The sequence below is a fragment of the Mobula hypostoma genome, chromosome 4 (assembly GCF_963921235.1).
Source record: "Mobula hypostoma chromosome 4, sMobHyp1.1, whole genome shotgun sequence".
NCBI lineage: Eukaryota > Metazoa > Chordata > Chondrichthyes > Myliobatiformes > Myliobatidae > Mobula > Mobula hypostoma.
This window is the reverse complement of record NC_086100.1, coordinates 104674287-104699937: the sequence shown is the minus strand read 5'-3', so window position 1 is coordinate 104699937 and position 25651 is coordinate 104674287. Positions and strand designations below refer to the sequence as shown.

General features: G+C 41.1%; 1 protein-coding gene across 1 annotated transcript in view; it reads right to left on the bottom strand.

The window, feature by feature from the left end:
- The window catches only part of tll1 (tolloid-like 1), a 408920-nt gene that overhangs the window by 201355 nt on the left and 181914 nt on the right, over window positions 1–25651 (bottom strand). Inside the window, exons 8-9 of the mRNA XM_063046335.1 lie at window positions 5731–5836; window positions 3558–3682 (exon numbers count right to left, since the gene is read on the bottom strand). Of these exons, the coding sequence (XP_062902405.1) occupies window positions 3558–3682; window positions 5731–5836 (231 nt within the window). The remainder of the gene's footprint in view (window positions 1–3557; window positions 3683–5730; window positions 5837–25651) is intronic.

Genomic DNA, 25651 nt, shown 5'->3' with positions numbered 1-25651 from the left:
TTCAGTTTAAAGGTCAGTAGTTCAAAACATGTCCGGTATTTCAGGCGGCAATAAAGAAAGCAGCTACAGTTTACAATATGTTCAGGAAAAACTTTATATAACTAATCACCATTTGCAATTCCAGGCCCAACCTGATCCCTGGTACCCAGCTCATTAGTGCTCAGTCCCCATCTGGTACCTGGGTCTCTGCTATCTGCTCCCAAGCCCAGTCTGTTCCTTGGATTTCTAGTCAGGTGGAATACCAGGTGGACAATCTGTAAACTCACATACTACTTCAGGTTTGCAGAGCTCCACAAGATTACAATGTGGAACAAAATTTCCAAATCCTCAGAAACTGGTGTGATCGCATCCCTGGCTATTCCACTCATGGAGTTTGGGCTGGCCTAGGGATTGTCAGTTGTAGTTTTCCTCCCACAGCTTCTGTTTGGAGTATGAAAAATTTGCATCCTCTATTAAAATCACATTTTTCCATATAGATACATAAAATCTCATATCCCACATGACTGTTAACAAAAGAGGGAGAAAGATCGTTAATGTTTCAGATGAATCATCTTTCAACAAAACACAATTAAATGAAATTTTATAACCTAGAATGTTAACACTCTTTGCTGTAATAAATTCAATAAGTGCAGTACTCTAAGGAAAGAGAAAAAACTTTGTTTGATATGTGGCCTTTAAAAGATCCTGAAAGCTCTTAGCTGATATTTCAGTGTGGGAGAGAGGGTGAGAAGACCTAGAAGGGGAATTCTAGTGCCTCAGTGTCCACCTTATTTCTGATCAGTGAAACTTAATTGTAAATGCGGATAAATATTTCTTGATGTTCTTTCCATATGTGGATATCATACGGAAAGGCATGATTACATCACTACCTCAAATGCTACTCATTCTAGCTCTGTCACTAGACACACTGTGCCATTGGGGGCCAGGACAAAGCTGGTACAGAAGCACAACCCATGGCAGCTTGAAATGCTGGCTTCTTGCTGGCAATTTTAAATTATTGATACAGAGAGAAGTCAAAACAACTATGGAGAAGCGGTCTTCACCAACTTAACCACTTTTGTTGGCTTCCTACATCATTTTCTAGACTGCAGATGATTCCTTTAATTGCAATACCATTCATACAGATTGATGATTACAGCTATGCATTGAGGTAGTACAGAGAAAAGCAACAGAGTGCAGAATAAAGTGTCATAGTGAGAGAGAAAATGCAATGCAAATAGACAATGAGGTGCAAGGTATTAACAAGGGAGATTGTGATGTCAAGAGATTACCTTAACATACCAGAGAACCATTCAATAGTCGATATTGGCAGGATAGAAGCTGCCCTTGACCTGATGGTACATCTGGGTGGGTCGGGCATTTGGTTTTGCTGACTGTCAGAAGCGTAGACGGAAACACAGTGGGGAAGTGGGGTGCTGGGGAAGGCTGGTTTCTGCACCGTGCTAGGGCTGTGCCCACAACTCTCTACAGTTTCCTGCAGACTCAAGCAGAGCTGTTGCCATGCAATCCCCCTCCAAGCACTTATCCCTGCTACACCTTCCCATACACCTTGTCCCTCACCTCCATTCAGCCCCAAACAGTCCTTCCAGGTGAGCCAACACTTCACCTGCTAATCTTCTGGGTTCTTCTATTGTGTCTGGTGCTCCTGATGCAGCCTCCTCTACATTGGTGAGACCCGTCGTAAATTGGGGGAGTGCTTTGTCAAGCAACTCTGCTCCATCTGCCAACAGTGGGACTTCCTGGTGGCTAGGCTTTTTAATTCTGATTCCCATTCCTGTTTTGATATGGTGGTCCGTAGTCTTCTCTTGTGTCAAGATGAGGCTAGCCCCAGGGTGGAGGAGCAACCCTTTACATTCCGCATGGTACCCTCCAACTGGACGGTATGAATATCGATTTCTCCTTCCAGTGAACAAAACTCATCTCCCTTCCTCTATTCCTCACTCAGACCTTTCACTTCTTCTCACCTGCCAATTCCTTCCCCTGGGTCCCCTCCCCTTTCCTTTTCTCCTATGGTCCACTCTCCACTTCTATCAGATCCCTTCTTCTCCAGCCCTTGACCTTTCCCACCCACCTGGCTTCACCCATCACCTTCCAGTGAGCCTCTTGCCCCTCCCACTGATATTTAATTTAGGAATCTCCCCCACCTCTTCCCTCTCTGTCCTGATGAAGGGTCTCGGCCCAAAATGTTGACTGTTTACTCTTGTCCACAGATGCTGCCTGGCCTGCTGAGTTCCTCCAGCATTTTGTGTGTGTTGTTTTGGATTTCCAGCATTTGCAGAATTTCTCGCGTGTATAATGAATCTGGATAGAATTGTTTCTGTAATGCATTGGAATAAAATTGGTGAAGGACAAAGGAGACATACTAAATTTCTTTAACCTCCCAAGGAATTAGAGGTTTCTTAACCATGGTCTCAACATGACTGAACCAGGACAGACAATTGGTGACGTTCATTCCTGGTGAATGTGGAGCTCTCAAACCTCTGATCTTCAGCATCACTGATGTAAAGGCACCAGCACCCCCCACACCTTCCTGAAGTCAATGACATGATCTTTTGTTTTGCTAACATTGAGGAAAAGGTTGTTGTCATGACACCATTCCACTCTCATTCCCATTCCTGTTCACCAACTCATCATTAAGTGATGGTAGTGTCATTTGCAAACTTGTAGCTGGAGTAAGAGCACAATCTGGCTATGCAGACATAATTATAAAGGGAGTAAAGTAGGGGGCCAGGGATGCAGCCTTCTAGGGTACTAGTTCTGAGGATAATTGCGGCAGAAGTGTTGGAATTTAGAATGTAATTCTTAGCCTATCAGCAAAATATTGCTGCTGCTTATCCACTGATTATGCTCAGATTTGAACAACATTGAGAAACATTCAACTTCAGGAAAGAAGGAAATCAAAATCACCGTCCATCAATTTGAAAGAAATCAATGCAACACCTCACTCAAATTTTCATCCAGAGTTCTATTGCAACCAGAACTGTCGTTTTTCTTTAGTTTGAAATTGCTCACTGGATAAGCAGATTGCATGCTTGCCTGGCTTCACTAGTGACAGGGTAAGTTGCCTGAAACATTACTTCTGACGTGCAACATCTGTGACACACTCATCATTTACAATCGTTAACCAAGCTCCAGAGAAAAGTATGAGTATTCTACTGACCATAAATTGGGCAGTTGCAATGTTTAAAAATAATTTTGAACACCTCAGTTTTGTTAAAAGCCTGGAGTCTAAACAATCATTTTAAAAAGACAGAAGAGTAGCAGGAGCTGACATTAAACATTTCACAAAAAGGATTTCACCTACCATTTTGCTGTAATATGTAATCAATAAAATGTAGGCATGTTACTTGCCTTTCTCTTAATATTTTGGAAACAGATGACAGTGAACCAATTTGTTATGTCAGAATGTTCACACTTCTTTTATAATACAACTTTCTAATATTTTGCAATATTCCAGCCACATCACTGAATTGTGCTTTGAAGATAATTACAATAATTTCCGTCTTCATTATCTCCTAAAAACTGTGGACCCAATCCCAATTTATGCAGCACAATACCTGGACATCTATACAGCTTCCTTGCCTGTGCAATGTCTCCTTTACTTAACCGTGCACGTTGACCAATGGCAGGCCTTATGCCATTTTCATCTCGTCCAGGAAGAATGGTATCCAAAAACATACCTCTAGGAAAAGAAAGAAATGTCATTTAGTATGAAAATATTGCCACTTTATTTGCATGCATCAGAATAACGGTGATTGACGACTGATTCCCCCTCTTTATAATTTGCTGTGGCATTTAAGCATATTTTCACAGTACATGTTCACCATAAGTGTGCCACTTAGAGTATTTAGTCAGTGCTGAGTTAACGGCATGTCCTTGCATGTGTTGCTTGTTGAGAACAAGAGTTCCTGCTCCTCATTGTTTGCTGCCTAACATATTGGAGGCCTGCAGGTGTGATTTCCTCTATATCTGGACAGAATCAACTCCAGTTACAGTGAGCAGCCCTGCTCAAAAATACTGTAGCTTCCACGGCATATTGGTCTTTAACCAGATCTCTGGAAAACATCATTGCCCATATTCTTCTGCTAAGGAAATAATTAATCCTTCAGCAAAGGAGTAAAAGTAAATAATTGGTAAAAGATCAAAGCATTCGGAAAGGCATCTCACAAAAGTCATCAGAAGAATGAATTACATGCACGTTAATGCATAAACCACAGAAGAAAGAATTAAAATAATTCACGGTCTATGTAGCCAACATCAATTTTTGTAAACTTTGAAATATTAGTATTTAACACTGCCAGGGTAAACTGAGAACAAATTGAAGGTGTTTTTTCCCCCCACTCATACCATGTAATACTTCAAAGAAATGAATATCAAATCACTGTAAAGGACTGATTAAGGAACCTTATCTTCAGTTTAGGCTGATGATGTTTTCCATGGCAGCAGTGCTGTGGTCAAAGCATCTCACAATTTTCCACCCATTAGTTATAATAGAAGAAACTTATGTGCAATAGACTGATCTCATTCCCAGATTCCTGATCTGCATCCTCATTTTCCAAGTTCTGAACTGGGTGCAATTTAAAAAAAATTGCTCTTCAGTCTGTGACGCATTTGAGAACTCGTAATTCAAAAGATTGTCCATTCAGAACTTTAAATAAGCAAACACTGAAGGTATCCTAAAAATACTATGAGTAAATATAATGAGAAGAGGTAGTCTCAGATTTAGCTGTTCTTGGAAACACTGAAATTTATATTTGGTCACAGTATTGTCAGGGGAGGCAAAAAGTTGTGCCACCAAGAGTCAATAAATAGCAATCAGGAATGCAATTTACCAATCCCAACTTGGGCGAAGCATGATTAAATGCAGCATTCTAGATTTGCCCACTGGAATTCAAGGAAATAGGTGTATGCCAGGAATATGGATTTCATTATAATTAGATACATCTCTTCAACTCCCATCTCATCATTTTGTTACATGTTTTATCCTGGAATTGATTCCATGACTGAGTTGCATTATCTAACACTTTAAGACAGGTCCTGGCACCTTAAAACCAGTGCTTCAGGTAGATGGAGCTTGTCAGCCTGGGAAGGCAGTCCATCTAAGAAAGGGAAAACTCTGATTTCAAACCTCCACAGCCTTGCGGCCATACCCACTCATGGGACAGGCTTCGGGAGTAAACCCTGAGGACAAATCTGGAGCTGGAGTCCCTAAGGCAGTCCGACGTTGCCTTCAACCTCGTTTTGGCAACTCCTGCGACGACACTGGTGCCAAGCTGTATCGGCCCTTGCCCTTCCCTTGGACAACATCGGTGTTGTGGAGAGGGAAGACTTGCTGCATGGGTAACTGCCGCTCTTCCATACAACCTTGCTTAGGCCTGTGCCCTGAAGAAGACACTCTCTTTCCAGTGCAGATCCATGGTCTCGCGAGACCTACGGATGCCACCACCACCACCATGATAACCAAGATCAATATTTATTTTAATTATTAAATTTCTTCCCTTCCATTAACTAGGTAAAAATAAATATCAGGAGAAACTATCCCCTGATCTGCTGCATAACAATTGTGTGCTTGGCATGAAGTTAATTTAATTTCAGATGTGGAAAGGGCACAAAATGAAATATCATTACAGAGCTGCCCAACATGAACAACAAAACCCCAAACCAGCATTAATCCAAGTGAAGTTGCACTGTACTCTACTAGCTCACAGAGGAGCAACCTTAGACTCCAACCTTGAGAAGGTGTTCCTAGCATAGTGCATAATGCTGTCAAAGTCATATGCTTCCCCAAGGGAGTTCACTTCACCAGGTTCCATCTTGAGGAAGTTGTATTCCTGGCCTGCACGAAGTTAGAAGAAAACACTATTGTTAGCCATTAGCCCAACGCTACAGATTACTGCTCAAAACATTCTTCTATGACCACTACAAAAACTTACAATTCCAAGGATCCCTTTGTTTTACCAAGTTACCCCCAGCTTTCTGAGTTTTGAAAAGAACAATTTCATTTTGCTTAGCATTCAACTTCCGAGCAAAAACCTCTTCACCTACAGGTTTGGTGCACGTGCAATGCTCATGCACCAAGTCATTTCCGAACTGTACTTTAATTCTGTACAACTCTTGTTCTGAAGAGCTTTTCTTCCTTATTACGGCAATTACTGGAAGGTAGCAGATTGTGAAAAGACTGTCACAGCATACGCTAAATAATTCCCTATTCATAAACAATGTATGAATGCACCATTTATGGGGCATGATTTTTTCAATATTGGTTTGGGTTCAGCATCTTTTTTTTTAAAGTTTCTTATTAATGTTGGCAAACCTGGGCATTTGCGAAAACCTTCAAGGGCTTCATCAATTTTAGGTCTCTATAAAGTGGAACAACAGTGGAAGCAGAAACAGTATAACAACAGGTGCAGTTTCAAAGTTTTATCAGATCATTTAAATTTACCAAGTCCTCCCCATCTTGTTACTTACCAAAGCATCTCCACAAGCATGTGACTAGTCAGTGTCTATTGAGCAGGCTCTTCAGGTTTTACTGGGCAGACACAAACATTTCAATACCTAACTATTTCTGTGCAGAAACGAGCACAAAGAAAACATCTCTGAAGCAGGTGAGGTATCTTTTGCTAATCTTTCCTCCTGGAACAATTTTAGCTAATGCCAAATGGGTAACCTGCCTGTGGAGTCAATAGCTTGTTGAATTAATACCAATAAGAAATAATGCCCAAACTTCACACTGACTTTAGGCATTTTCATGGGCATGTGACTTCAATCCCAAAAACACATCAGTGGAATTTTAATCCCTATATTACTTCGCAAGCTCACTTATTTGAAGCATAATGGACCACAGCTGGAACTGCATATATGATTTACTGGAAGCAATTTTCCACCCTCTAATTTTGGAATATTTGAGCCCTGATATTCCAATCTAAGTGAGCTTTGATTAGAAAATTAAAATGGTTAAGTACATTGATTTGAATACATGTCCACTGGTATATTTTCAGCTGACTGATCGTAATATGAAAGAGGACTGGAAAACACACTATTGTCTATCTGTTAAATGCTCTTACATTGTAAATTTCAAAGCTCTGTAATTTTGGTTGTTGCTAGCACATGAAAGGTGATGTTAGACTTTTATTTATTTCTTTAGAGATACTGTGAGGAACAGGCCCTTCCGGCCCAATGAGCTCTGCCCACCCCCAACCTAACTACTTAACACTAGCCTAATCAGAGGAAAATTTACAATGACCAATTAACTTACTTAACTTGTACATCATTGGAATACTGGAGGAAACTGGAGCACTCGGAGGAAAACCATGTGATCACAGGGCGTACATACAAACTACTTACAGACAGCACCAGAATTGAACTCTGAAATCCAGCACCCCGAGCTGTAATAGTGTCGCAGTAACCACTACGCTATCGAGGTGCCCCAAGGTGGTTTCTGTGCAGCAAAAGAACCTCCCAGTGTGGTGAAGTACACCAAAATCCTAGGTTCATGCTAGTCATGCTTTGGAGCCGTCATCCAATTTCATCAGTCACATTAGTTACTAAAAACACACTTAAGTGACACTCATCTAAGTAAAGTATCAGGGGTATTCTAGCACCTAAAACCATTATTTCAGAAACAGTCAACAGCTTGATACAAAATTGGGAAAACAAAGCATTCTATCAAAAATAAGAGATGACTGAAATTTGAGATTTGATTCCAAATTGGCACAACATGGATTAAAGTTCCTGGAGTTTATTTGTAATAGAATGATAGCTTAAATAGAAACATTGGATCCAGGAATAAAGTGACCCTCAATTAATCATGTTTCACTGTTCAGCAACTGTGCATTTATTGCCAAATCTGTACATGCCTGCACAGTTAAAATTCTAATTTATCTTGTATAAACTTAGTAAATTTAAAACCTAGTCTGTATTGTATAACTAAAGTGATATTTAACTTGACTGATCTGCTGTGAAAACAGATACATTAGCATGATGTTAATGGAAGGATGGTTAGTGCAAAATGATTAACAGTGTGCACAAAACTGAAAAAAATGGAGGGTTAAGTTACACAATTCAAACTGGTTTGAATTTTTTTTTTCCTTTTAGCCTTTTTGTCTTCACACTAAACAGGGGAGTGGTGAGCACTCATATGACCTGATCCCAAGCCAACAATTTATATGCAATTTGGAGGAGACATGAGATGGTGAACATTGCTCTATGGCCAGCACCTGGACTGTACAATGTTTCTCTTTATTTGCTGCTGGCTGCACACCAGTCAGGAGCAGGAGGGAGAATATTTTCCCCATAAATGGAAGGAAGAGACCTGTGGTTATCATTTGGGTGGCCTGGTTCTGGGTGACAGAGGAGGCAAATAGCAAGAGCATCATGTCATGGTCTCACCTCCACTACATAATGACTTACTCTTCTTCTTCTGATAAACATGATTACCCTGAAACATTAACTCTGATTCCCACTGTACAGGTGCTGCCTAATCCACTGACTGGTTCCAACATTGTCCGTTTTTACTTTTGTCCAATAAACTTGTCTTGCCACATTTACTCAAGTACATCACTTCTGCCATCATATTTCAATGACTTATTTTTATGTACATCTTCACCCACCTTCTAATATATTCCATCACCTATATGAATACCTCTGCCTCAGAACAATCTGCATCCACTGTTTGAAGTCATTCAAGGCGTACTCTTTCATCCCATGTAGAAGAACATGGAACATTCATGTAAGAAGAAGAGATGACAGATGGACTGCCATAAATTGTGCAGCAACCAGAAACATAAGAAATACAATGGATGTGGTACAACCGAGTCCCCCTCAGTCAGAAACAGAGACTGGGAACTCTCAGATAACTGGCTATACACTACTAACCTATCTGAAATAATTAAGAATTAGGGAGATTTTGGATCTCCCCCTCCCCCTCCCACTTTCAAATCTCTTACTAGCTCTTCCTTCAGTTAGTCGTGACGAAGGGTGTCGGCCCGAAACGTCCACTGCATCTTTTCCTAGAGATGCTGCCTGGCCTGCTGCATTCACCAGCAACTTTGATGTGTGTTGCTTGAATTTCCAGCATCTGCAGAATTCCTCGTGTATGCGTTTTTAAATCAGAATTAGATTCAGATCAGGTTTGGTATCACTAGCATGTCACGAAACTTGTTAAATTTGCAAAAGCAGTACGATGCAATATGTGACATATATATTAAATAGATAAATTAAAATAAGTAGTTCAAAATCAGAAACTATATTAAAAAAAGTAATGAGGTAGCATTCATGGGTTCAATGTCCATTTAAAAATTGGATGGCAGAGGGAAGGAAGCTGTGCCTGAATCACTGAGTGTGTGCCTTCAGGCTTCTGTACCTCCTTCCTGTTGGTAAAAATGAGAAGAGGGCATGCCCTGGGTGAAGGGGGCCCTAAATAATAAACACCACCTTTCTGAGGCACCAATCCTTAAAGATGTCTTGGATACTACAGAGGGACCTCAGTGGAACAATAGGTTGTGAAATAACAGTATGTGGGCCATATCCAGGGTCCATAGCAAGAGATAACTGCTTCCTTAATCAGAATGACTGATACCACCGTAACATTTGTCTTGCAACATGTGAATTAATTTTATAAACTATTCCTGGTGTATAATGCCTGAGTTAAGTGGTACTAGCCCAGGAGTGGAATTAATATCCCAGCAGCTTGGAGTCCAGACCTCCACATACAGCTGACACTTCAAGTAATCCATCTAGTTCCTCAACAAAGCAACTTTGTCTCTTGACAGCTAAGTCTGACTGTGCAAAGATTCAGGCTACTTTAAGAAGAGCACTAACATCCCAGCACTGAAGAAAAATAAGACAACATGCCTCAAAAGACTAAAACATATTAACATCAGCTTCCGAGACAACTTCAACCCACTTTAATTTGCATACTACCAAAACAGATCTATGGCAGAAGCCAATTTCAGAGCATCAGGACAGTAAAGACAGCAAGGCTTGACTACAGCTCCACCTTCAATGCTATAATTCCAAGAAAACTGATCTACAAGCTGTGAGAGATGGATCACTGCCCTATGCAACTGGTATCCTTGACTTCCTGACCAACAGCTCACAAACAGGAAGAATTGCCAGCAACAGCCCTGCCACTGGTACTCCACAAGGCTGAAGCCCCCTACTCTACACACTAAGCACTCATGACTGCATGGGCATATTCTACTCTAACTCCATCACAAGTTTGCAGACGTAATAGTCTACATCTCCAATAATGAGTCAAGAGTTCAGGAAGGAGATAGAGATGGCTTTGTCATGACAACAAGCTGTCCTTCAATACAGAAAACTTCAGTGAGTTCAGGAAGATGGGTGATGCCCACGATCTTTATATCAATGATGCTGAGGTCAAGAGGGTTGCCAAGTTCAGATCCCAGGAGTAAATATCGACTACATGGATTCCGCGGCCAAGAAAGTTCACCAGCACCCTCCTTTCCTCAGAAGGCTAAGTAAATTTCTCATGACCCCTTTGACCCTCACCAATTGTTATCAATCCACCAAAGAAAGCATCCTATTCATGAGCATCATGGCTTGGGATGGCAAAAGCTTCTCACCAAGAAACACAGAGAATGGTGGACACAGCTCAGCACACCAAAGAAATCAGCTTCCACTCTATGAAATTTGTTTTCACTTCTTGCTACCTCAGTAAAGCATCCAGGATAATTAAATATCCCAGCTCACCCCACTCAGCCCACTTGGTACATTTTCTCTGCTCTACTCTCCCATCAGGCAGAATACACAAAAGCCTGAAAGCACATACCACCAAGATCTAGTGCAGCTTCTATCCTGAGATTATTACCTGTCATGGCTGAAAGATTATAGCAAGGAGCTTAATATCCAAGGAAACACACTGCATCAAACGGACAGGCAGGTAGGCAAAGGGAGTGGGTTGACTCCATTGTTAAAAATGGAATCAGATCCTTAAAAAGAGGTGATATGTTATCAGAAGATGTAGAATCCTTGTGAGCAGAGTTAAGAAACTGCAAGTGCACCTGATGGACGTTATATACAGGCCTCCAAACAGTAGTCAGTATGTGGGAAATAAATTACAGATGGATGTAAAAAATGCATATAAAAAAGGCAATGCTACAATAGTCATGGGGATTTTAATATGGAGGTAGATTGGGAAAATCAGATTGGTGCTGGATCCCAAGAATGGGAATTTGTAGAATGCCTACAAGATGGCTTTTTAGAACAGTTTGTGATTGAACCCAGTAGGGGAAAGACAATTCTGGATAGGGTGTTGTGTAATGAACCTGATTTGACGAGGGATCTCAAGGTAAAGGAACCCTTAAGAAGCAGTGATGATCATATGATAGAATTCACCTTGCAGTTTGAGGGGGAGAAGATAAGGTCAGATTGATCAATATTACAATGGAGAAAAAGAAATTACGAAGAGTGAGGGAGCAGCTGGCCAAAGTAAAGGGACACCTGCATGGATGATGAGTGGAGTGGAGGCTCTGAGGGCAATCTGGAAGGTGCAGGACAGATATATCTCAGAAATGAAGAAGTATTCTAAGGGGAAGATTAGGCAACCATGACAAGAGATAAATATTTGCTATAATATAGCAAAAGTAGTGTTAAGATAGAGGATTGGGAAGCTTTTAAAAATCAACAGAAGGCAACTAAAAAGGCTGGAGAGAAAAGATGAAATACAAATTTTAGCTAGCCAATAATATCAAATAGGATACCAAAGGTTATTTCAAACATATAAAGAGTAAAAGAGGGGTGAAAGTGGATATTGGACCACTGGAAAATGACACTGCAGGGGTAGTAATGGGGGACAAAAAATTGGATGAACTTAATAAATATCTTCCTTCAGTCTTCATTGTGGAAGACACTAGCTGTTTGAGAGAAATTGGAGGAGTGTCAGGAGAAGAAGGGAGTGGAGTTGCTATTACTAAAGAGAAGGTGCTTTGAAAACTGAAACGTCTGACGGTAGAAAAGTCACATGGACAAGATGGACTATAGCCCAGGGTTCTGAAAAAGGTAGCTAAAGAGACTGTGGAGGCATTAGTAATGCTATTCCAAGAATCACTAGATTCTGGAATGGTTCCAGAGGACTGGAATATTGAAAATGTCATTCCACTCTTTAAGAAGGGATGCAGGCTGAAGAAAGGAAATTAAAGGTCAGTTAGACTGACATCAATGGTTGGGAAGATATTGGAGTCAATTACAAGGATGAGGTTTCATGGTACTTGGAGGCATATGTTAAATTAGGCCAAAGTCAGCATAGTTTTCTTAAGAGGAGATCCTGCCTGACAAATCCGTTGGAATTCTTTGAGGAAATAACTGGCAAGAAAATCAAAGGAGAGTCAGTGGAATTTGTTTACCATGTCATCCCATGCCTATACCTTGTCAAGACCAATCACATGGCTATCCTACTCACAGGTTACAGTCAGGGACTAAGGACCATTGCACCAGTACTGAGGGCCAAGAAGGTAGTATCAAGGGAGGATGAGGAGTACTTAGAGGATTGCTTTATTTGAGGGACTTAAACCAGGTCAGCGTGAAGAAGTCTCTGACCAACTACCACCAACAGAACCAGAGGAGCTAACAGACTGGATCACTGTTACAACACCGTCAAGAATGCTTACCTTGCCATCTCATTCCCGCATTTTGGCAATTCTGGTGAGGACCACAAAGGAACAGTCAAGGGAGGTGGAGGAGGGGTTATAGGACTGCATTGAATCGGTAAGCCAGATAACATTCATTGTTGGGTCTGAATGAATACACCACAATCATCACCGACTTCATCAAGACTTGCGTGAAAGAGTGATAACCAGGAGATTCGTATTCTGCTGAGGGCTAGATCTGTAGCATTCTAGACCAGTGATCCAGAATTATACAAGAAGTCCAGATACAACCTACAGAGGCTATTTTAAGAGCAAAGAAACAATTCCAATTGAAGTTAGAGATGAAGTCTGATGCATATCATCTCTGGCAGGATTTGCAGGTCATTACTTCCCACATGGCAAAACCTAACATAATGAATGTCTGTGATACTTCACTCCCAGATGCGTCAAAGGCCTTTTATGCATGCTTGGAAGGGAGAATAAAACTACACCTGTGTGAATCCCTGTGATTTCTGTCTCCGAGATCACCAAAGTGAACTCTCTCAAGACTAATGTCAAGAAGGTGAGCTCTCTCAAGGCGTCAGGCTCCGGTACGGCACTGAAAAGCTGTGCCACCAACCGGCGAGAGAGTTCAACAACATCTTTAATCTCTCACTGCTGCAGTTGGAGGTTCTTACCAGGTTCAAAAGAGCAACAATTATAACAGTGCGCAAGAACAGCAGAGTGAGCTGCCTCAACAACTATCACTCACAATCAACTGCTGCTTAAGCAAGGGCATGAACCCACTGCAGATTGAATATCACAATAGGTCTACAGGAGATGCACTCTCACTGGCTCTCCACTCAGCCTTGATCCACCTGGACAATAGCAAAACCTACATTCGGCTGCTGTTTATTGATTACAGCTGAGTGTTTAACACCATCATACCCTCAGTACTAATCAACAAGCTCCAAACACTTGGTCTGTGTACATTCCAATGCAGCTGGATCCTTGACTTCTGTACTGGACGGCAACAGTCGGTGCAGATCAGCAATAACATCTCCACCTCAAACAACACTGACAATAGTCTCAAAGGTACGTGCTTGGCCTATTGCTCTACTCTCTCTACACCTGTGTCTGTGTGGATACACAGAACTCAAATGCCATCTATAAGTCTGCCAATTAACAGCTATCGTTGGCAGAATTTCAGATGGTGACAAGAAAGTGTACAAGAGTGAGATTTGCTGGTTGTATGGTGTCACAACAACAACCTTGCATTCAACATCAGCAACTCCAAGGAATTGATTGCGGACTTCATGAAGGAAAAATAGACTGAACATAGAAGTCGTCGAAGGATCAGAAGTGGAAAAGGTGAGGAGTTTCAATTACCTGTTGTCAACATCTCTGAAGATCTATACATTGGGCCAACATGTTGATGCAGTTACAAAGAAGGCAAAAGAGGGGCTATATTTCATTAGAAGTTTGAGGAGAATTGATATGTCACCAAAGACTCTAGCAAGTTTCTATGATGTACCACGGAGAGCATTCTAACTGGTTGCATCACCATCTGGTATGGAGGGGCCATTGGGCAGGATCAGAAAAGGTTGCAGAAAGTTGCAAACTGAACCAGCTCCATCATGGGCACTAGCCTTCCCAGAATCAATGACATCTTCGAGGAGTGATACCTCAAAAAGCCAGCATCCAATTTTAAGGACCCCCATCACCTGGGACATGCCCTCTTCCTACCACTACCAACAGGGTGCAGGTACAGAGGCCTGAAGACACATGCTCAATGTTGTAGGAACAGCTTTTTCCCTTCTGCCATCAGATTCATGAATGGACAATGAACCTTTGTACACTACTTCACTCACAAAATGCTGGAGGAACTCAACAGCTCAGGCAGCATCTATGGAAGAGTAAACAGTTTTGGACTGAGACCCTTCATCAGGACTGGAGGGAAAAAAGAGAAGTTAGACCTGCTCACCTGCTGGGTTCCTTCAGCATTTTGCGAGAGTTGCTTGGATTTCCAGCTCTGCAGATTTTTGCTTGTTTGTGATTACACTACCTCACTATTTTTCTGCTCTCTTTTTGCACTACATATTTAATATGATTTTTATATATTTCTTATTGTAATTTATACGTTTCCTATGTTTTACACTGTACTAACACTAAACAACAAATTTCACAACTATGCCAATGACATTGAACCTGATACCACTTCTGAAGACAAATTTTTCAGTGTACTTCAGTACATGTGACAATAATAAACCAATTTATCGAAAGGATTTGTGGGATAGTCAGGATCTTTAATGCTCAGAAATAATTGGCTAAAAGCATCACAGCTATCAGAGCAGAGATATGATGGGCTGTCTCCACCTCTTCTGAAGCCACGGAGATGCCCCACAGACGTGCAAAATGATAAGGTGTGCTTTTGTATTTCCATGAACAAATAAAAAGGCATTTCATGAGATGTTATGTTAGCGATGCAGTTTCTATTTCAATTATTGAGCATAACCTCGATTGCTTGGAACTTCCTCCATTCACGTCCACTGGTATGTTCTGAACACTAACTGGCACTTTCAATTGCTTTATGCCTATTGCTAAAATACTCTGTCCCAACTTCTCCAGAAGCAAATTCCTAACTTAAGAGGCAATAGGAATTAATCTCAAACAAGTAGGTTTCTCTCTGGGTCGCATACTTTTCTGAGCTTGAAAATATATCACCAATACTTCATTATTGCTGGTTCAAAGTCCAAGAGCACCCTCGTAACAGCTGTGTGTGAGAGCCTTTAGCACAAGGACTGCAGCAGGGCAGACAATTCTCAAAAGGGCAATTAGAGCATCCACATCCCACCGATGTGTTTCCTTTGGTGGGGGCGTCTAAGACCAAAGGACACAGCCTCAGAATAGTGCTTTTTAACATGGTGGATTAATAACACAGCTTACAGCTCTCATTATAGTGTTCTTGTGGAGCACCACATAGATGTCACAATAAATCTCCAAATTCCTGAGAGCCAGACCCCACACCTTTCAGGCACTCAGAGGTTCCAACTGTTGGAGTGGCCCAGCATGGCAGATCCCAGAGAATCAAGCACATACCTACTTCTCATGGCTGCTCGTTAGCTGTGATTTATTTACAGATGATATTGTCCCTAGCTGCTGCATCAGTGCCAAAATCGGCAGTTTAGGTGCACCTGATGGCATCCACTAGCTGTCTGATTACAATTGGAAAGACAAATCTGGGAGCCAATTCATCACATTCTTTGCCATTCCGGGAGGAACTGACAATATTTACATACATTCATCCTTGTCATACAGCCATCTGAGATAAACTTAACATATTTCCCACAAAGGTCCAGAAAGGACCAAGGACAGAGATTCTGTTCTAAAGTTACTTTTACAGTGACATGGAATGCATTTGTAGATGATCCACCTGGGGGTTCCCTTCATTAAGAAATCTGCCAAACCGTGCAACTATCTGCATTTTATCAATGTGAACCTACAGAAATACTGTTCTTTCAGATGGATCAGAAAGAGGAACTTGTGTCTGCAAATCCCAAGCACTGGTAATGTCACATGTGACGTTGATGTCACTCCATTGACTCCATACCTGCAATTCTCCATTCTGTTCTGCTCACTGCTGTTCTCCTCTCTATCCTCCAGATGTCTCTTGTGCACCTACAGATCCTACCTCAACACTACATTACATTGTAAGTAACATCTCCAGGATATGATACACTGCACAAACCCAACCACAGCCTGATGATGTCAGCTTTTTAAATTCTCTGGAATTCACAAAAAATCTTCATGCATTTGAAATGAACAATAGACAAAGCTGCTGTGGACACCAGGAAATTAGTTCTGACAGAAAATCTTTGGTCTGGATTGTTAACACTGTTCCTCTCTCTAATGTCAGCCTATGGTTTTTTTTGTGTGTTTTTCTCCTTTGTAATAATGTGTAACCTGACTTAGAAACTCAGTCTTCCCTTTCCCTTATTGAGTCCAAGAAACCCATGTTGGAGACCTTGAATTCACATTCGTGTTAAAAAATTAATCTGAAAATGGCCTCATTATCATGACTTAATGACTGAAATATTTCTTACTAATGATCAACCTGTAATGATCAACCTGTCTGCTACGAACAGCAGTGTCAGAGATAGTTCAATTTTATGGTACAGTGCAAGTTAGTGGAAAAACTGTTAAAATTCCTCATGAGTTCAGGAAGCAGCACCAATGTAGTTTACTGCAATTTCCACCGAAAATCATGCAGACTCTCTCTTCCTTTTCCAGATCTTCGTTCAAAATTCAAAGTACATTCATTATCAAAGTATGTACACTATATACACCCTTGAGATTCGTCTTCTTGCAGGCAGCCACAAAACAAAGAGACAAAATAAAACACATTAAAAGAAAACATACACCATGAAGACCAACAATGTATGGAAAACCAGAACAAATCATGCAAACAATAAACATGTACACAAGTAACACAGAGAACATTAACCACAGAGAAAAGAAAGTGAGTCCACAGTCACAGGGCCAGATCCCTGCTGAGGAGGGTGAAGCCAGTACAGGAGCCTGATGGCTACAAACCACAGCCATGGAGCCAGTCCATCCCGAAGTGGCTGCCGATGGTTGCAGACCACAGCTGCAGAGTCAGTTCAGCGCTGAGGCAAGTAAACCTTGCGGAGTAGTGAGCTGAAAACTGGTTCATCATTTTCCCTCAGCCTTGGCGCCTTAATCTTTTTAATCTACAAACGTTTTTTAGCTTGGTGTTTAAATTGTCCAAACATCAGTTCATTTTTCGCTATCAGGGCCTACCTCTACCCCTTCGATCCAGCCCCAAGTGCGCTCTACGCTCCAGCAATGGTCACCATGGCTGTACCTGCATTCCCATGTGTCCAGTTTGCTGAATCCTTCAAGATACTGCAAAGATATTAGGTCATGCAGAGGCTTTAAGAACACAGTCCTCAAGGTGAAATTACAAGCTGCAGATTGCAGCGATCATTGTCCAGAAATATTGTAATTAACGGAATAGTTAGTAGTTTTGTTTGCTGCCCAGAAAGTGTTTCCACGTCTCACTGTAAGTATTCATCTTTGTCTCTGTGTCTCTAACTTTTGTGCTAAACTTTCCACCCAGATGTTCTATAACACCATCAACTGACTTTCTCCTCTCCTGTGTCCTGCAAGGACATTATCCATTTTTCTCAGTTTCTCCTTTTCTGCCTTATCTGTTCTCAATTTGAGGCCTTCTGCTCTGGAGCTTCTGAAGTGTCCTCCTTATTCCAGGAAAATGTCTTTCCTCTGCTGTGACTGATGGAGATCTCACACATACAGTATGTCCTTCATTTTCTGCACATCATCTCTCTTCGTCAGAGCTTTTATCCCCCTAACATCTGCATCCAGCATATCGTCATTCATCACTTGTGACAGCTCCAACAGTCACATCCCCTCTCCCCAACCTATCTGCCTTCATTTTGTTGTTACCTTCATTGATCCAAATGGAGAAAAATCAGAAGAATGTACTTCTATAGTCATGCTTCCCAACCTGTCTGATCTTCCTGTGATGTTCCCACAAGTTACCAACAGCATATCATCAATATAACATCAAAATCAGCCTGAAGAAATTCAACATTATATCTAAACAGTGGGAAGACAAGATACACCTGGAGGAAATCTGTTTGAGAGGGAACTGTGCTATACGAGAATGACCTCCACTGTGCTGTAGAGAAATAATGGCAGCTCCTGAAGGAGAGACTGAACTACCAAAAGGGGCAACGACTAAAGAAATCACAACTTGCTCCTGCCCACACTGTACCAGAATACATGGAATTTAAGTCGGCCTCTACAGCCAACTGAGGACCCACCAATAGACAGCCCCTTAGAAGAGCATCATACTCGACTCGAGTGATCACACTACTACTAATGTTCCCACAGGATAAAAACTATGCTCAGAAGACAATTATGGGTTACTTTGGAATCTAATATCAGATGACCTCATGGCTATGTATGCAATCTTGGGATTGCTGCCTATGCCATGCAACAATGAGGATAGGAATAGAATGAGGTAGCAGATAAATGAGTGGCTGAAGAATTGGAGCAGGAGGCAGGGATTCAGCTTTCTAGATCATTAGAACCTCTTCTGGGACAGGTGTAACCTGTACAAAAGGAACAGGCTGCACTTGATTCCAAGGGGGATGAATATCCTTGCAGACAGGTTTGCAAGAGCTGTTGGGAGTAATTTACACTAATATGCAGGGGATGGGAACCAGTATGATAGAGCTGAGGATGAGCCAGCAGGTTTACAGGTAGATGATATAATATGTAATATGAATATAAGGAAGGACAAGCCAATGATTGGGTACAAATGCAGACAGAGCAAAGAGTTAAGTTGTACCACAGAGGCAAAATTCAAAAGGCCAAAGAATGCAGGATTGAAGATGCTGTATTTAAGTGCACATAGTATTCAGAATAAGATGGATGAACTCGTGGGCATCACTGAGTCGTGGATGAAAGAAGGCCATAGTTGGGAGCTTAACATCAAGGGATATACTTTGTATCGAAAGGACAGGCAGGAAGGCACAGGCGGTGGTGTGGCTCTGTTGGTAAGAGATGGAATTACTTCTTTAGAAAGAGGGGACATAGGGTCAGAGAATGTTGAATCTTTGTGGGTGGAGTTAAGAAACTGCGAGGGTAAAACAACCATTATGGGAATCATATATAGACCTCCAAATAGTAGCCAAGATGTTGGACTGAGATTGCAAAGAGAGCTGGAAAGGGCATGTAATATGGAAAATGGAAAATGTCACAATTGTAATGGAAGACTTCAAGATGCAAAGAGATTGGGAAAATCAGGTTGGTGTTTGATTACAAAAAGAGGGAATTTGTTGAAAGCCTAGGAGATGGCTTTTTAGAGCAGCTTATGATTGAGCCTACTTGAAGAAAGGCTCAAATCTAATCTATTTTAGATTGGGTGTTGTGTAATAATCCAGATTTTATTAAGGAGGTTAAGGAACCCTTACGAGACAGTGATCATAATATGATTGAATTCATACTGCAAAAAGAGAGGTACAAGTCACATTTATCAGTATTGCAATGGAATAAAGGGAATTACAGAGGCATGAGTGAGGAGCTTGCCTAGGCGGGAATGATGACAGAGCAGAGGTAGCTGAAGTTTCTGAGAATAGTTCACAAGGCACAGGATAGGTATGTCCCACAGAAAAAGGTGGTCTCAAATGGTAGGGGTAGGAAACCGTGGCTGACAAAGGAAGTTAAGGACTGCATAAAAGACATGAGAATGGCATAAAATGTAGCAAAAGTGAGTGAGAAGTTGGATGATTGGAAAGTTTTTAAAACCCAACAAATAGGCATCCGTTAGTCTCATGAGGCCATAGATTTGTGCCTTGGAAGGTTTCCAGGGCGCAGGCCTGGGCAAGGTTGTATGGCGGTTGCCCATGCTGCATGTCTCCCCTCTCCACACCATCGATGTTGTCCAAGGCTGTAGGGCTGATACAGCTTAGCACCGGTGTTGTTGCAGAGCAATGTGTGGTTAAGTGCTTTGCTCAAGGACACAACATGCTGCCTCAGCTGAGGCTCGAACCAGCGACCTATAGATCACTAGACTGATGCCTTAACCATTTGACCAACACAAAAGGAAGTGTGTGGACAATATGGGGACCCAACAAAAGGCAACTAATATAAAGCAGGATTCTAAAAGTTTTTTTCAGTTATATAAAGAGTAAAAGGGAAGTGAGAGTTGATATTGGACCACTGCAAAATGTTTCTGATGAGGTAGTAATGGGGTCAAAGAAATGGCAGATGAATTTAATGGGTACTTTGCATCAGTCTTCACTGTGAAAGACACTAGCACTGTGCCAGAGGTCCATGAGTGTCAGGGAGCAGAACTGAGTGCCATTGCTATTACAAAGGAAAAAGTGCCAGGCAAACTCAAAGGTCTTAAGGTAAATAAATCACCTGGACCAAATGGACTACGTCCAAGAGAGGTTGTTGAAGAGATAACGAATGCATTGGTTATGAACTTTCAAGAATCACTTGATTCTGGCATGGTTCCAGAGAACTGGAAAATTGCAAATGTCACTCCACTCTTTAAGAAGGGAGGAAGGTAAAAGACAGGAAATTATAGGCCAGTTAACCTAACCTCAGTGGTTGGGAAGTGTTGGAGTCTATTTTTATGGATGAGGTTTTGGGGTACTTGGAGACTAATGATAAAATAAGTCAAAGTCAGCATGTTTTCTGTAAAGGGAAATCTTACCTGACAAATCTGTTAGAGTTCTTCGAGGAAGTAACAAGCAGGGTGGACAAAAGAGAGGTAGTGGATGTCATTTACTTGGATTTTCAGAAGGTGTTTAATAAGGTACCACACATGAGGCTGTTTAACAAGATAAAATCCTATAGCGTTACAGGAATGACACTGGCATTGATAGAGGAATGGCTGACAGGAAAGTGGTAGCAAGTGGGAATAAAGGGGACCTTTTCTGGTTAGCTGCTGATGACTAGTGGTGTTCCATAGGGGTCAGTATTGGGACCGCTACTTTTCACATTGTTTGTCAATGAATTAGATAATGGAATTGATAGCTTTGAGGCAAAGTTTGCAATGATACGAAGATAGGTGGACGGGTAGGTAGTGCTGAGGAAGCAATGTAATTGCAGAAGGACTTAGACAATTTTGAAGAATGGGCAAAAAAGTGACAAATAGAATACAGTGTTGTGAAATGTATGATAATGCATTTTGGTAAAAGGAACAAAAGTGCAGACTACTATCTACATGGGGAGAAAATTCAAACATCAGAGGTACAAAGGGACATAGTAGTTCTTATGCAAGACTCCCAGAAGGTTAACTTACAAGTTGAGTCTGTGGTAAAAAAGGCAAATGTAATATTGGCACTTATTTCAAGAGAAATAGAATATAAATGCAAGGAGATAATGCTGAAGCTTTATAAAACACTAGTCAGGCTGCACTTCTGGTATCGTCAACAGTTTGTGGCCCCATAGCTCAGAAAGGATGTGTTACCATTGGAGAGAGTCCAGAGAAGGTTCACAAGAATGATTCCAGGAGCAGAGGAGTTAACATCTGAGGAGCGTTTGGCAGCTTCAGCCTGTTCTCTCTGAAATTTAGAAGAATGTGGGGGAGTCTCATTGAAATAGAATTTTGAAAGGACTAGATAAAGTGGACATGAAGAGGATATTTTCTATGGTGGGGGTGTCCAGAAGCAGTGGGCACAGCCTCTATATTGAGCAGCAACCCTTTAGAACAGAGGTAAGGAGAAAACTTTTTAGCCAGAGAACAGTGAATCTGGGGCTCTGCCACAGACAGCTGTGGAGGCCAAGACTGTGGGTATATTTAAAGTGATAATTGATAGTTTTCTGATCGGTCAGGGCATCAAAGGTTATGGCGAGAAGGTAGGTGTATGGGGTAGAGTAGGATCCGGGATCAGCCATAATGGAACGGTGGAGCAGACTCGATGGGCTGAATGGCCTGATTCCTCTCCTATGTCTTACAGTCTTATGTAAACTAGTATCTTACATTAAGCCAGACTACACAACTGTGACCAGTTTGATTACATGTAATTTAGTAAATTATTTCAAAATTGTAAAATCTACTCAGAAAATCAAATAAGCAAAATAAAAATGGACTCAATGGAGAGCCAGCAGTTTCATAACATTTATTTTTGAGCCGAATGGTGATCACTGTATTTGCCTCATGTCCTTAGTCCTGTAGTTGCTCACCTTGAATGGCTGGATTATGGAAAGGAACACCGCTCATTTCAAAGGGATTACCAATGCTGTGGAAGTGCAGTTGAGTGAGGGAGTTGTTTTATTTTATTTTTTTGCTGTTTCGTAGCGGATATGGCCCAGTCTATCATGGATAAAGCCCTCCCAATCACTGAGCACATCTACATGAAACACTGTCACAGGAAAGCAGCATCCATCATCAGGGATCCCCATTGTCCAGACCATGTTCTCTTCTCGCTGCTGCCATCAGGAAGAAGGTACATGAACCCTAGGACTTGCAAGAGGTTTAGGAACAGTTACTACCCCTCAGCCATCAGGATTTTGAACCAAAGGGGCTAACTTCACACAACCTCATTTGCTCCATCATTGAAATGTTCCCACAATCAATGGACTCACTTTCAAGGATACTTCATCTCATGTTCTCGATATTTATTGCTTACTTATTTATATTATTGCTGCTTCTTTTTTGCATTTGCACAGTTTGTTGTCTTCTGCACTCCGGTTGAATGCCCTAGCTGGCCAGTCCGTGCATTGAAGCTGTCATGGTTTCCATTCTAATACATTTGTTGCGTATACCCACAAGAAAATAAATCTCTGGGTTGTATATGGTCACATTTAGATGTTCTGATAATAACATTTACTTTGAACTTTATTTGCATGCATCTTATGGTTTTTCAGTTAATTTTAAGTATTTTCAAAAAATTATATCAATCTCTGAATTGTTTTTAGACGCCTGCATAAGAGGTGTTTAAAAAGCAGATAAAAAAGTGTTTTGACAGCTGCCAGACTTTCAAAATCTATGGGGGTTTAGAGGCCGGAGCTAATCAAGGTATATTGCCTGATGGCTGATAAATGCTTGGGAGGTGCTCCAGCCCTTTTCAGCTGAAGACGGTATGTGTGGGCAGGCAGATATCATGGATGACAGGGTGCAGGCAGCTGGCCAATAATATACAACATGAAAATATTACCAAACATACAGAAATCACATGCAACAATTATAAATGCTCATGTAAGTTAGTGCTCAGGGATCATGCAACAATGTAATTAAACTGAATCAGAAACTAAAAATGTCCTCAATTGGCAACTCTCAAATGTTTTTCTTTAAACTTTAACCTGAGGATCATGGTAGCTACTGAAAACTTAATAAAGTTCAAGAGCCACTGGGTGCCATCACCTGGTTTTGTGAATTAATTTGACATAAATTATGAGATCCTTCAGTTATTATCTGTTCTATATAGAGTTATTAATCTGGATAAATTATATTTTGGAAGGAAGAACGAGAAAGAAAATGATTACTCAAATGGAGTGAGATTTCATACTATATAGTATAAAATGAACTGGGGTTCAATTTGATGAAATATGGAGAGCAAGTAATTAGGCAGGATAAAGGAATTTTAATCTTTATTGCAATAAGTATGGAGTACAAGTGTAAGGAACATTTGATGCAACTTTAAAATATGCTGGTGCGACAGCTCCTAGAGTTAAGAGTGCTGGAGTACTTTGGTCTTAAGTACATGCTTGCACTAGAGGTAGTGTAGAGAAAATTCACTGGTTGATTCCTGGGAGCAAGGGGTTGAGCGGGTTGGGTCTATGTTGTTTGAAACACAATAAGATGAGGCATAACCTTGTTGAAACTAACAAAAAATGTTGCAGGAACTCAGAAGGCCAGGCAGCGTCTATGGAGAGAAATAAAGAACCAACATTCCAGGCCAAGACCCTTCATCACTCCTAAAATGTCAGCTCTTTATTTCTCTCCATAGAGTTTGCCTGACCTGCTGAGTTCCTCCAGCAACTTATGTGTGGTATTTTGCATTTCTAGCATCTGCAGAATCTTTTGTGTTTATGACTTGTTGAAAAAATGTTAGCAATTGGAATGTCACAGGTACCAAGACACGGTGAAGCGTTTGTCTTGCATACTTTTCATACAGGTCAAATCATTACACAGTGCACTGAGGTAGAGCAAAATGCAAAATAAAGTGTAACAGCTGCTGAGAAAGTGTAGTGCAGGCAAACAATATGATGCAAGACTACAACGAGGTAGATTGTGAAGTCAAGATGATCTTTTCATACTAGGCAACCAAAAGTATTATAACAGTGGGATCTAAGCTGCTTTTGAATGTGGTGGTGCATGCTTTTGGACATTTTTATCTTCTGTCTAGTGAGAGAAAAGGAACAGAAAATGGTTGTGCTGAGTGGCCCTTTGATATTCTGGCTGCTTTACTGAGGCAGTGGGAAGTATAGTCATAGTCCATGAATGGGTGCTGGTTTCTGTGAAGTTCTGAGCTGCATATGTTTCTCTGCAGATAAGATACTGAAGAGGATAAGACAGGGTGAATGCTGAGATGTTTAACCTAGAGAGAGTATTGAGAATGAGGCGACACAATTTCAGAATAATGGGTCATTTAGTTGAGTTTAAGATGAGGACGAACTTCTTCTCTGTGAGTTGTCAGTTTTTGGAATACTGTTCTGCACAGTATCTGTGCAGATAGAATCAATGAACAGATTCACAGTGGAGAAAGACAGAGAATTAAACAACAAGGGACAGACGGGATCTGAGGCCAAGACTGAATCAGCTCAATCTCATTGATTGGCAGCGTGGGCTTCCTGGTTTCCTTTTGCTCCTGTTCCTTTTCTTTTTTAATTTTTGTGCTCCTATGAAAACTCATTATCATATCATGAGCAGCAAATCCCACTGTAAAGTCCTTCCCTACTACATTCAACTAAAAATTTCTGCTCAAGCTAAAGGATACAAACATTTTCAATTAAAATTATGAATGCAGACGGGCCGGCTGGTGGCACAACGACATTGGCGCCGGACCCGGATGCGGAGGTTCCCAGGTTCGAAACTGGTCGGGTCCGCCCCCGAGCATGCTTTCCATCCATGGCAGGTTGAGTGTCGAGACTGCAATTCAACCTCGTAAAACAAGCAGAAAATGCTGCGAAAATGTCTGTGTGGGGAGTAGTGTGCCACACTGTCTCTCTCTCTCTCTCTTGCTCTGCACTTTGGAAAAAGCCATGAAAAATCTATCATCTGTATTATTTCTTGAACAGAAGGAAGATATAAAGTTGCTGCAGACCCTCTTAGCAGCAAGTAAGAAATCAATCACTAGAAAGTGGCTAAATCCAATACCACCTACATTAGAAGATTGGCACGAAATTATCTTGGAAATATTTAAAATGGAAAAGTTGACTTACTCCCTGAGAATTCAAAAAGAAAAATTTTATCAAATGTGGAATAAATGGATTGAATATATAACCCCAATGCGAGCAGACTTTAGATGACTCTCCTAATGATTTATACTGCTCTTCTC